The sequence below is a fragment of the Xyrauchen texanus genome, chromosome 33, assembly GCF_025860055.1.
Source record: "Xyrauchen texanus isolate HMW12.3.18 chromosome 33, RBS_HiC_50CHRs, whole genome shotgun sequence".
NCBI lineage: Eukaryota > Metazoa > Chordata > Actinopteri > Cypriniformes > Catostomidae > Xyrauchen > Xyrauchen texanus.
This window is the reverse complement of record NC_068308.1, coordinates 13,196,121-13,210,124: the sequence shown is the minus strand read 5'-3', so window position 1 is coordinate 13,210,124 and position 14,004 is coordinate 13,196,121. Positions and strand designations below refer to the sequence as shown.

The window sequence follows — 14,004 nt, the reverse complement described above, 5'->3', positions numbered from 1 at the left end:
CAAGCTGGCAAAGGACTACATGGCAGTGTTTCCAGGAGGCAGCTATACAATGTTTTTCTTCTTCTCTCTCTCCTCTCTCTGCTCTCTCTCCATCCCCTTGCATAGAGTTGAGACCGCGATTAACTCCCGCCTCACCCATCCACTAATTCTGGGAACCAATTGGCCTGGTTTTAAAAATGTATTGGGTGTAATGTGTGTGGATGGGTCCTGCAAAGTAGTGTTGCGGTATGTGATGTGCAACACTATGGCTGGAGAAGCGGTGCCAGGGCCATCAACGGTGGCTCCCGCATCATGATGATGCAGACTAGGGAATTCTTGTACTCAGGGGCTTACCTGAGGGGTATTTCCCTCTGGAGCAGTCACGTGATGAGACCCTCAAGCACGCCTTCAACCAGGTGAAAGTAACTGATGTTCAACTGCTCCAGACTAATGTTGCACTCACATACCCATACTTTTCTTTTATTAAGGAGTGGTTGGTTCGTGTGATGCAGGACACTCAGACCAAAGAGAATACAACTCAGCTATTTGTACCAAAGAGCCGTCGGGAAACACTCTTCCAGGCAGCTCACTATAACCTAATGGCTGGTCACTTAGGACACTAAAAGACTTTGAACCATATAATGGTTCTTTTTTTTGGCTGGGTATTCACTGTTATGTATGAAAATGGTGTGCGGCGTGCCGTCAAAGCCAGTTGGTGAACCCACAGGCCACCCCAAAAGTGCCATTGTGCCCTCTGCTGTTGATCAAGGTCCCCTTCGAGAGAATCGGCCTCATCGGGCCATTAGAGCAGACTGCACACAGGCATCACTTTGCATTAGTTCTGGTGGAATATGCAATGCAACATCCGTAAGCAGTGCCTCTGTGCAACATCTCAGCACATAGTGTTGCGGAGGCACTCTTCAAAATGATCTCCGGAGTGGCGATTCCAAAGGAAATCCTCACTGATCAAGGCACAAAATTCATGTCACGTACACTACTCAAACTGTAAAAATTATTAGGCATCAAATCAGTTTGCACAAGCGTTGATCACCAGCCAACTGATGGGTTGGTCGAACGATTTAATAAGACCTTGAAAAACATGATTCGTAAGTTTGTACATGAAGACGCTAAAAATTGGGATAAGCAGCTCTAACACCTGCTGTTTGCAGTATGAGAGGTCCTGCAAGCCTCCACAGGGTTTTACCACTTTGAGCTATTGTATGGGAGTCGACCGCATGGTATGCTTGACGTCATATGGGAGGCTTGGGAGGAAGGACCTTCGAATAGCAAAAACCAAATTCAAAACGTTCTTGACCTTAGAGCAAAACTCCACACTTGGGAGCAGGTAACACAGGAGAATTTTCTGCAAGCACAAGAAAGTCAACTCTGACAGCACAACAGTAAATATGTCACTTTTTACATATTAGTGGTTAAAAAATAAAAACTGCACGTGTCTTGCAGAAGAACATTGTTTTGATGATAATGTAAGTTGTGCTTCGGTTTTGCTCCTCTGTGCGGATGAATTTGGTTCGAGGCACCGGTGTACACTTGAATACAGGACATCTTATCAGAGCGAATGGACAATAAATAATGAAAAAAAGGACAAAATGGATATCTGAAAACATGTCACCTGAGCAGATAAGTGCCATATCTTATGCTGTTGTTTTGACTTATTGGCAACATTGATATTTTGAAATAGATGCCAATACAAATGTTAGGCAACGTTCCTTAACATTAGACATAACGATTGCTAGTCTGATAAGGTCAAATGTTGTATAGTTTTTATAACTGAAGGATATTCTGGCCAAATATAAAATGGTAGTAAGTAATTTATAGATTGCCATTGTTACCAACCAGTGGTCAACATCATTTCAAGATTCACAAGCCAAGGAATAAAGGATCTGTTTATATAAATTATTGCCATTCTAAAGAAAAATTCACACGTGTGCTAGCAAGTGAAAAGTTCTGCACCAATTACAGTATAATTATTGTATTTCACTAAACACACCCATACAACTATACATAATCAATATCAATAAAATATCTTACCTGTTGAGTAAATAAAAAGCCATCTCTGTGTCGCTTTTAAGTCCTTTCAGATCTCAAAGTTGTCGCCACCTCTGAAAAGCCAAGCTGACGTTGATTCGGGTTTTATTACGGACTCTGTCGCTTTCCCTTTTTGCTTGTAGGCTTTGTTCTGTTCGGAGTTTCTTTGTTTTTACAACCGTTTTGAATGATCCATGGTCAATATTTCTCGTTCATGTGACATCAAACTTTCAGCATCAGCTACTCCCACACATGCGCTATAGTAGCCAGATCTTATTTTCTCTGTGTACAGATATGACGTCAACACTAATCTAATGCATTCAAGTTTTTAAATATTACTTTTTATTACACACACACACAAACATATATATATATATATATATATATATATATATAATTTCAATATAACTATTTGTAATCATTTCATCATTAATTATTTAATTATTGTTATTTGAGGGGCTTTCTCAGCAAATATTTATAGATGCAATTAATTGTGATTAATTCAATTAATTAATAAGCACACCATGTAAATAATTAAATGTAAAAAAATGATCGATTGACAGTCCTAATTAACTGTAATTGTTTGTTATGTTAACAATATATCATTGTGTATGAATCCGGAGAAACCCTTGTCATATTTATTTGCTAATTTGAGTACATTTCTCAAGTAAATAAAGTAAATTTTACTTAGAAGTTGGTGTTCCCAGCATGCACCAAGCTTGAATAATTAATGAGCTTGCATAGTTTCACTGATTGCAAGTTGATTTACACCAATTTTATTATTGATTTTGTTGTTACATTTGGTAATGTCTTGTTTTGTAAAGTCTGAAGAATTTCTACTTAAAATGACCTGATCATGATTAAAAAAAGTCTCTGTTGATTGTTACCGTCATCATCTTTCATGCATCAAGTGTTCAGGTCTGTGTGTGCTCTGGATCCTGCTTCTATAACCATTAAAGCAAGGGGATATTGTATAATAAACTACAAACCATTCCTTGAAAAGGCTCCCACGTGTCATGTGGAAAAATGTATTAGGTGCATTTAAAAAAAAGCATCAAAATGCTTGTACACTTTTAAAGCTTGGCCTAATTCAGAGCAACATTGCTTGAGTAAAATGTACAAACAAAAAGTGTGTGAAATTTACTTGAAACATTAACTTGAGATGTTCTAATTAAAGCCACCAAGAATTGTGTGCAGCTTTTATTTGAATATATGATCTGTTGAATATACTAGTAATTTCTGCATGGACATTTTTTCCTAGGTTTTTAAAGTAAACCTCACTTCAATTGTATTTTTTATTTGTTCGATGTAGCTGCATGCAGTGCTATTTTGGAGATTTGGAGGTCTCCGGCCTGCAGCTTTACCTATTTGGTTTGTTCTGCTTGGCAGGTGATAAAACAGGTGGAAAAATCTCAAAGACCTACACTGCAGAAGGGACTGAGACATATAGGGATCAGCATGTCTTGGTGTGAGGTCTTTTGACTTGGCCAGTAAACAACATCTTATCAACTTTATACAGTAGCAATGGGCTAAAAACTACACACACCAAAAAAACAAAAACAAAAAAGTGTTTTGCACTGACAAGCTCAACTGAAAATCTAGTTTCTCTTTTCAGTTCTTTGACTTCGAGCATGCTTCACAAACCTGACCTCCTGACCTCTCCCTTCTTCACTTTTTCCATCCAATCTGTTTCTAACTCGAGATGTGACAGGATGAGTAGGAGAAAACAAGAGACTCTTATGTTGGGCTTCTCAGAACCAGAAACCAGATCCTTGCATGTCAGTCAAGCAGCAGTTTGTGAGTTGCAGTGAGTAAGCTCTGAAATGTGCTCTCTAAGAAGCCTTTAGATCCCCTTTCCCGCACAAGCAATTTGACATTAGCCTGTGGGTAGGATATCAATGTTTAATAGTGACACAGATACACACCTGTAGCTTCAAATGCAGGAAATTAGACATTATAGACTACAACAAGAGTCTAAAAGATTCCAAAAAGTTTATTTAAATATACAGTAGTCATAAACACTGAAACAAATGGGCTATTTAAAAAAAATCCTTCTACTTTAACACTAACCCTATTTTTATTATTATTATTATTATTATTATTATTATTATTATTATTAATGAAAAACATGAACATTAAAAACACTAACCTAGAACAAAAACCTAGAATGATGCAAGTCAAAATAACATGGAACAAAGGATATTTATAGGCTTTTCCATGGCAAAAAGACCACCTATTAGATAATAACAGCGTTCAAGGTGGGTGACCATGATTTTGCCAAGTATAGAATGCGTCTCTGGTTCTTTTGTTGGTCTTAGAACAACATTCCCATCAAACAAGCATAGTCTTTACCTTAACCTTAAACACAAACCTAACCCTAAAGTCTAATTACTTCATTGGAAATGGTGTTCCAGGACCAACAAGGATGTTAATCCAGGAACATGCCCTACTTGGTAAAATTCTGCATAATGCATAACTCAGATCCACGTCATGCTTTTCAATTGACCTACAGTAGATTTAGACTCGCAGGTGACTTGAGGTGCAATGCCTTGCCATTTAAATAACTGCCTGTATTATGATCAGTGAATGGATTGTTTTGTCTAATGCAAACACTTGAGTTAGTTACGACTCACCTAGTCTGAGTAAGCCAGCCTTTATGATTATAAAAATGATGAGATACTGAAAGTTGAGCAAAGCTGCAGGATGAAAGATAAAGTACTGTATGTCCTCTTGTTTTACATTCATATTTCCTTTGCATTTCATTACAGAAATTGTGATTTACAAGTTAATGCATTCATTTTTGTGTATTTATTCCATTATTCTAAATTAAAAGCTAACTATCAATTATAAAATAATACAAATATTTGCAAGGTTCCAAACTCCTTTCCATCATCTTTCAGTAAAGTAAACACACCCTTCATACTTCAAACTCATCACAGCACTATACTGCCCTCTCTTGGTGGTAAAATGCAATGTAGAGATTGTTTGAAAGTAAGTGAAATGTAATACTTAACAGGTTAAACATAAAGCTAGTAGTGATTAACTACTGGAAGACAAATCAACCCATGTATGATGATACCATGTCATACTTATCTAACAGTGAAACGATTGTCTTCACTTACTGTAAGATCTGGGCCATGACAGGCAAGTTTTAGATTACATTTAGACATGCATGCATAGACATGGTTAAATGGTTAAACTTACAGACTTGCAAAATAACAATCAATGAATAAGGAATTCAATGCCAAAAATAAATAAATACAAATAAAATAAGAAACTTAGTGTAAACTCATTTAAATTGCATACAAAAAGTTTAGTCTGACCTGAATAGTTGACCTCTGCCAGACTAACCATTTCGAACTAGACTTACACATACTGCCATTTGTATGGGTAGTTAAAACATTAAATTCATTTCACATCCAAAACACCATCTAAAAGTATTTTAAACAGTGTTTTGATCATTTTATTATGCAGTTTTAATTATTAATTAAAACACTACATGGAATATTTGCATTTTTTGATTCGTCACACTGCAGGTCCAATTCAAATAAACTAGTGTGAATAACAAAAGGTTATTTTATTTAATACATTAATACCTAAAATCTTGATGTTGGTTAAAATAAATGTTCATTAAAAATAAAACTCTAAATATCTTTGTCATCTAATAAAAACGAGCCATTTTAATCTCAGCAAGCCTGCAACAAGGCCATTAAACTACCAGGCAGAACTCACTGATCAGTGGCAGAACTGCATATTTCTGTTGCCTGGAGACAGAAAGCAAAACAAAGCTGTCCTCACCGTGGTCACAACTGTTACAACAATCCCATAAGGGCAGCAGCAAGCCGTACTCTACACTCAGAGGAAATTAAGTAAATAAGGTTTACCCTGCTGGTTTTTATTTACAGGGTTCCCGAGAGATGCTTGTACATTATTCACATGCAAGGATCCTTAACAAAGGTGATCTGTAATAATGAGCACACAGTAGTTTCTGAGACTCTGAGCTACTCTGAGAGATAGAGATCCAATCACAGCAGGTAAGGAAGCTAAATTTCCTCTCTAAATAAGGCAAACATTGTTGTATTAATGTTTTAAAGTTAGGATTCATCTAATTTTATACAAATATTTCCACTGTTACAGTAATAGTAAGCTGCTTATTACTGTTTAAGAGATCCAACTAGCCTATATTGGACTGGTGGCCTTGTGCTCAGTGTGAATCAGTGTCAGAAGTTAACTTTGTCCCCTGGATTAAATTTTTAGGGGCATTTTTTTACATTTATGGGGGCTCTTTTTCAACACATATTAAATACGTAAAAATGTACAGTGTCATCTTTTTATTTAAATACTTTAATTTAATCAGTTAATTAATCTGAATATTTAGATTCACAATATATTACCTTCTGCCCATAAAATGTAATACAAATGTGTATGTGATAATGTGTATAGAGTAACTAGACTAAGACTAGAACATTATATATATATATATATATATATATATATATATATATATATATATATATATATATATATATATATATATATATATATATATATATTATTATTATTATTATTATTATTTATTTATTTATTTTTTGTGGCATTTTTTCCCCGAGCTATCCTTTATTTCTGATACTGGTGTGAATGCTCTGATATATTGAGCTGTGGTGGAATATTCATATTGTACAGCACATATTTTGGCTTTAACTCATTTGTTTTCAGAGTCTGCTTGCTGTAACTAAACTAAGAAAATATATATCTTTTTTTATTTATTTTTTATTTATTTTTTTAGTAGACTGGAGTAATAACTGAATAGCTGAAAATGGGGCTTTGCCATCATGGATAAAAATTGAATTTAATTATAAATAAAAACATAAAACATTTATTTCAGATTATAGAGATTATGTCTCTGTAATCAATAACTATAACACAAGGGAAATTAAAATTATTATTTTCTTTAAAAAATTAAATAGCCAAAAATGTCCCTTAATTTTACGGAATGGGCATTTGCAGTCAGCTATACCAGTTGTCCTCAACCACGGAGCCAGGACCCACTAGGGGGCCTCAGCACACTTCCAGGAATGCCTCGAGATCTCTTAAATGTATTTAAAATATGAAGAAAAGAAGTAACAACTCCCTTCAACAGCTTCTACAGTTATAGACATTTCTGGAATCATAAGTTTTAAAGACATCTTATAATATAAATATCTAATAGCCTACATGGTGTGCCTTAAAATATTAATTTTCAGTAATTTCAGCCATCTTTCATTTCATTAAACCAAAGCGCTCATCAGTGTCACCTGTGCTGTGTGTCCTTCGACAACAGCACTGAAGCATGACAGTCACCTCTATCAGCCACACTCTCAAACACTTTTCCCCCAATACAGTCTGTAATGTGTCTCAAGGGATTACAATCCTTATCATCATTCTCCTTGGTGTAAGAAGGACAGTTTTCGTAGACCTTCAACATACAGTGAAGGCATGAATATAATGGCTCTGTTCCAAAGCCTAGCATACCACACACTGGAGAAAAAGGTAGGACAAAACACAGGTATTGCACATATAACACATTTCATACAAAAGTTTTTGCACTTCTTCAAGAATTAACAAGGTTATGGGATAAGTTTGCAGGTTGGTATATAAAAAAAGCGCAACTGCGCAAATTGAAAGATTAAAAGGGTGACGATATTGTGCAGTTTCTCAATAAATTGCCTAGGCATTATTCAAGCTGCCAAAGCACAAAAAAAGTTGTTACTGATAAATTCCCTATACACAATGTATCTTCTATCAAAGTTTAATGTCAATAGCATATGTCCCGTGATAACAATTTGGGTCAAATTTAATTTAATTTAAAACTGTCAATGCACTCAGTGTCGCAAAACAATTGTCAGAAGCCCCCAAAATTGTAGCTGGGTATGGTCGATTGTCGTGGAACGGCAGTGCCAGTATGCGTACATTCATATAAACAATGGTTTCGAATTTGAGTGCATATTATTCATTAGGCAACATCCTAAAAAAAATGGAAACTCATTAGTGACCATTATGAAATCGTCTACATATGAAGCAACTTTGTGAATCAAAGAAATATAGCTTCTCATGCAAAGCGCTGAGGAGACTCGTACAAAATTGATTTCAGTAGTTTGACATGTTGCTAAGATAACAAAGCTGACTCGATAATCTAAAAATAAAAATATAAAGCACACACAAATATTAGGCAAAATACATATTTTCATTCAGTTTATCAATAAGTTTAATAAATGTAATGTATTTGTCATTGACATTTCTCTCACCTTGTCTGTAATCTTTGCTGATTTTTAATTATTTTGTTTTTAACTAACTTTCCATCATTGGGCCAGTGCGAGCCAGGGCTATCAACTGGCCAGCCAGGGCCAATAGCCTCTGACCTTAAGCCACGATACCAAAACCAATCTGCATTCCCACCTTCGGGACAATAGCCCCGCAATGTTGCCCTAAAGCAAGCCCTTAATCGCCCTGGTGCCATCGTCACACACCTCGCCATTTCACAAGCAAGAGGGAAGCTCAAGCTGAGGTATCATGTTATCTATTATCTAGAATATCAAGATTTTTATTGAATGTAAATATTAGTTATCTAGCAAGATAAGTTAGCATTGAGAACTCACCGACTTTAATTGCCATGGAGTCCCGAGTGGTCTCACCACTAACTGCGGGACGATGTCCCAGCACTCCGTCCATGATCTTGAATCATGATCTTTGGGCACCACTTGGCCATAGTGCGATTGAAAAGATTTTTACTGTCCACTGCAATTTTTTTTTTTATTTGCTTTGTGCGCTGGATACACATCCTACAAGTTCACCAATCTTGGTGCTGAAACCTCTGACCTGAATCAGTGAAACTCCACCTTTGACATTGACCCGCCTCAATCCCTAGTTGGCCTTGTTTGGCCCAAGGATATTTAGCGGGCCAAAAGCCACTGGCCTTGAAAAAGCCCAGAGGAGGCATGATGAAGTGACAGTGGGAATGCATCTGGCCCTAGCACGCATCATTTGGCCCGATAGTGGAAATGCAGCTAATGCATTGTAGGATTGAAAGATACTTGCAATTTGAGTTTGGCGACGCACACACTTGTACGTTTTCACTTGAAAATTATTTTAGAAACCTGGGGCCGGATTCATGAAACTTTTTTCTTAACTACCAATTCTTCTTCATTTCTAACTTATGAAAAAAGTTAAGAATATTTTTATCTTAAAATTAACGGAATGTTCTGGGTCCAATAAAAGTTAAGCTAAAACGACAGAATTTGCAGCATATTTATTTTGACTCGTTCCTCCTTTTCTTTAAAAAAAGCAAAAAGGGTGGTTACAGTGAGGCACTTACAGTGGAAATGAATGGGGCCAATTTTTGGAGGGTTTAAACACAGAAATGTGAAGCTTATGAAATTATAAATGCACTTGCATTGATTCTTCTGTTAAAACTTGTGTATTATTTGAGCTGTTAAGTTGTTTAAAGTGTAATTTTTACAGTTGTTTTAGGGTTTGTGACATCGTCATGGTAACGATGTTGTGAAATTGGATAACTTTACACAGAAAAAGGTTTGTAAGTGATTTTATCAAACTAAAATCATGTTAACACAAATGTTGTTTATTTCTTGTGGTTATACTTTTGAAAAAGTGAGTATTTTAAAGTTAATAAATTGGCTACATTCACTTCCATGGTAAGTGCCTCACTGGAACCTCGATTTTTGCTTTTTTTAAGGAAAAGGAGGAACGAGTGGAAATAAATTTTTGTGGTAATCAACATTATGCCACAAATGCTTTCGATTGAGCTTAACTTGTGATGAACCTGGAACATTCCTATAATATAACCACACAGTTGTATTCATTACCAAAAGGTATGATGGTTAATTAATTTTCTGGGTTGTTATTATATGTGGCACGTTCTATTATATTGGAAGATGCAAAGGGCTGTTTCTGTGATTTTAGATGAAAACACATTTTGTAAATATTATCAATAAAATGTGTTTAAACAATAAATGTTGTTTGAAGCTTTTTCATGTGGAGACTATTCATGCTAATCGATTGAAACGGATGTGCCGCTTAGCGCAATCTCTCCAAATTAAAAAAAAATAAAATAATATTCATTAGAAAGCTAAGATTGTCCTCAGGTTATTTTCTGATGACCTGATATACAATTGCAATCAAAATTATTCAGCACCCCCCACCCCCCTTTACTGATGACCAAGAATTTTGAATGAATACATATCAGTTTACTGACATATTTAAAGTCATATTGTGAATATATAACCTAATATTTCTAAATAGCAGGATTTTTTAAAACATACAGCCATGTCATAATTATTCAACCCCTATTGCATGTAGCCATTTCTTACATTTGTAAGGCTACATGAGTAATTGTTTTAAAACAATATTAAGCCATCACTCTACAAAGGCATTTAAGTTTAGTGTCATAAGCAAAAATTTATTTTTATGCAAAACATGCAATTAAAAATAAGCTGTCACAAAAGCTAATAGAGGAGATTATTTCATTACACAAGACCAATGCTATTGCTTAAAGTACATTTCCAAGGCACTTCAATTTCCAATAGACAAAGTTGGCAGCACCATTCATTCATTTTTTAAAATATGGTACAAAAGCAACCTTCTTGGGTGTGGAAGAAAGCAAAACTTCACCAAGGGAAATGTTGACTAAAGTTGACTGAATATTCAAGAAGTAATTAGGAAAGACCTGTAGAGTCCTGGAAGAAGGTTTTATTGATGTATGACACAAAACTGAAAATGAGTTTGTGACCCATGGGTCTAAAAGTAAGGATCTTGTTATCTGGAGTAAGATAACAAGGTGATGACAAGAACGAAACCATCCCCACAGTCAAGCATGGAGGTGGGTCAGTCCTGTTATGGTGGTGTTTTGCAGCTGCAGGAAACAGATATCCTAACTATGTGACTGAAACATGGATTCTTTCAGGTATCAGGCCATTTTGGCATGAAAAATGTGATGCCTGCAGTGTGTAAATTGAAGCTTGTGATAACTGGACTTTCCAGCAAGACAATAACACCAAGGATACATCCAAGTTGTCCAAAATCTGGTTCAGGGATGGGTCGTGTAATGTCATTGAATGACCCTTAAAGTTCATCATTAAAATCTCATTGCAAACCTTTGTTTGGATTTCAAGGAAGCAGTGGCAGCACAGAAACCAAGAATGTCAATGAGCTGGAAGCTTTTGCTCATGAGAAATGTGTAAAGATTTCAATAGAGAAGTGTCCGAAGCCTGAGAACACTTACCTGAAACATGTATTTGATGTTATTAAGGATAAAGGATGCTCCACAAATGATTGACTTTGGGGGTTGAATATTTTGACATGACATTTGTGGAGAGAATTAGTTATTTTTTATTTAAATATTTGGGTAAACTGAACTCTTTGTCCTCAAAATCACTCAAATGTGTATTAAAATCTTACTTAGACTGTTTAATGAGGTTTTAGTTGATGTGTTATAATTCACATCACCAGAATGTATTGCTGGTCAGGGGGGTTGAATAATTTTTATTGCCACTGTAATTATCAAGCTTCCCTAGAATAACTTTTTCCTTGCAGTAATATCCTCAACAAGAACCTCCAGCTCTTGTCTGCTGAAGTTTATTTTTGCTCCATGCCAAATTAAAAGTTGTCAAATGGTTACCATCATATAAATTCACCTATGAGTGAATATTAATGCCATTAAACTACCACATCTCACAGACTTCCACTTAAAAAAAACATTATTGTGATGTTTTCTACTTAGAAAAATTGATTAATATATAAATGTATTTACCAGTTTGAAGTATTGAATTTGTTGTATTACTCAACGCCACCTCATGAGCAGGCTAGTATCATAAGACGAAGTCAAAGCATGTAATTTTATTCTTAAGAAGAAAAAAATGAAGGTGTTCTTAAGAAAATATTTGAGATGTTTCAGTTTCAGTTTGCATTTGTATTGTTCATTTACACAATGTTCTTTTTCATAGACACTATGGTGAAGGGGAAGAAGAAATCAAATGATCCTACAGGTCGAAAAATCACGCTCAAGATGGCAAAGAATGCTCTGAGGGTAACTATAGATGGAAAACGTCGCCTGGATCTCAGCAACATGGACATCGCCACCTTCCCAAAGTGCATCTTGAAGCTCTGCGATGTAGACGAACTGGACCTCAGCCGCAACCTGCTCAAGAAGATTCCAGACACAATTGACAGGTTTGTCAACCTCCGGTGGCTTGACCTGCATAGCAACCATTTGGAGCAGGTACCTGCGGCTTTAGGACGTCTGAATAACCTCTACAACCTCAACCTGTGCAACAACCATCTGACCACCTCGGGCCTGCCGCATGAGCTGGGTCTCCTGAGGAACCTACGGATCCTTAACCTGGGAATGAACCACATCGATGCCCTCCCTTCATCCATAGCAGCTCTCAAAGAGCTTCAAGAATTGGGGCTCTTCAACAACCTCTTGACACGTTTTCCCAAGTGCCTCCAGAACCTCTCAAAACTGCAAAAGGTGAACATCAAGTCTAACCCCATTCCTACAGATGACAGTCGAGACCGCATCCAGAGAGTGGATTTTCTGTACCTTGTGAGGGAGGACTGTCTGTGTGTTGACTGTTTGAAAAGGTGTAAGAAAGAAAGGGAGAGATTAGACAGTCGAATAAGTGCAGCTTCTACAAAAAAGAAGTTAATGTTTGCTGGGCTCATTACGCCAAACTCTGTAGTGCAAGAGAATCAGGCACTATGGAGGTGAAATGCACAACTTTGAAGTGCTGTATGAACATGTGAAGATTACAAATATATCCTGTCTGAAAGGTATATCTGTGTAGGAATGTAGAAATGTAATTCATAACGCTTTATTTAACAAAATAATATTTACATTGAACAGTATGTATTAATATCAGCAGATAATTTTAATTTCATGCAATCACAATAAACCGACCAAATACCTGAATCTAAAACAGGTTTCGTTCATTTGAGTACAATTATGTGTTCATAAAGTGTTGCACAATGAATGTGTTCATGTTCTATATCATAACCATTAGTCTCCCGCAGACTCTCCAAGCACAAAGGAACGTTTGTTCTAGTCTATGGAGACTCATAGACTATTAACAATATATGAGATGATACCTGTACGATAAATGACTCTCAGTTGAGAGAACGCAAACAGTCTGCAAACACTGACAAGTTTCTGACTCTAAGGAAGCAATATCATAAATGCCATGAGCTTTCATAATACTCTATTTCAATGTCTTGTGTCCCTTTTTCTACTGACCTGTCACGTTGCAGTTAACCATACTACATTAGACCGTATCATCAGGAAAGCCGCACTTTAGTTGGTGTATTCTCTATAAGTAGTGAAAGCATACTTGCGCGGGCGCGCGATATTCCGACCCGGACCCGCCCCCCTCCACTCCACACCCATTAACACTTGTGTCTGGTGAGGTAGAATCTCACTGGCCTGCACAAATGGAGCAAATCTTCATGCTTCAACATCAAGTGGAAATATTTCTCAGAAGAGTGAAAGCTGTTATATCAGCATAAGTAGGAACAACTCCCCATTAATAACTATGGTTTTGAAATTAAATGTTCCAACAAGCAATATCGGTGTAGTGTTTGGAGGTCCACATGCTTTTGGCCATGTATCTGTGGAGTTGTCTGAGGTATGTTTTTACCAGTTGGGAGTAACTAAGATCTAAAAAGCCTCAGTCTGTCAATGCTGCCCTCTACGGTAGATCTAATGCATTTAGAAAAACATCTGGGGCACATTTCTGAGTGTAAACACTCCATTGTCAACTTGCATTAAGGTTTTGTATTATTCTGTAAATAACAGAAATTTGTATATATAGTTATAAACTTCTGCAATCCTGTTTCAGCATTATATTTTGATTAATCTTGATATTTAATATTATGTGTTGCCACTTGTGGTGGACAGTAACGAAGTAAATGTAATTCGTTACTGTACTTAAG

General features: G+C 36.2%; 1 protein-coding gene across 1 annotated transcript; it reads left to right on the top strand.

Annotated features, from left to right (window-relative positions):
• The first annotated feature begins 5,846 nt into the window (after positions 1-5,846).
• Positions 5,847-12,969, top strand: LOC127627140 (leucine-rich repeat-containing protein 18-like). Its single transcript, XM_052103391.1, has 2 exons — positions 5,847-6,059; positions 12,021-12,969. The coding sequence occupies exon 2, from the start codon at positions 12,026-12,028 to the stop codon at positions 12,785-12,787; it is 762 nt and encodes a 253-aa protein (XP_051959351.1). The 5' UTR covers positions 5,847-6,059; positions 12,021-12,025; the 3' UTR covers positions 12,788-12,969.
• The last annotated feature ends 1,035 nt before the right edge of the window (positions 12,970-14,004 follow it).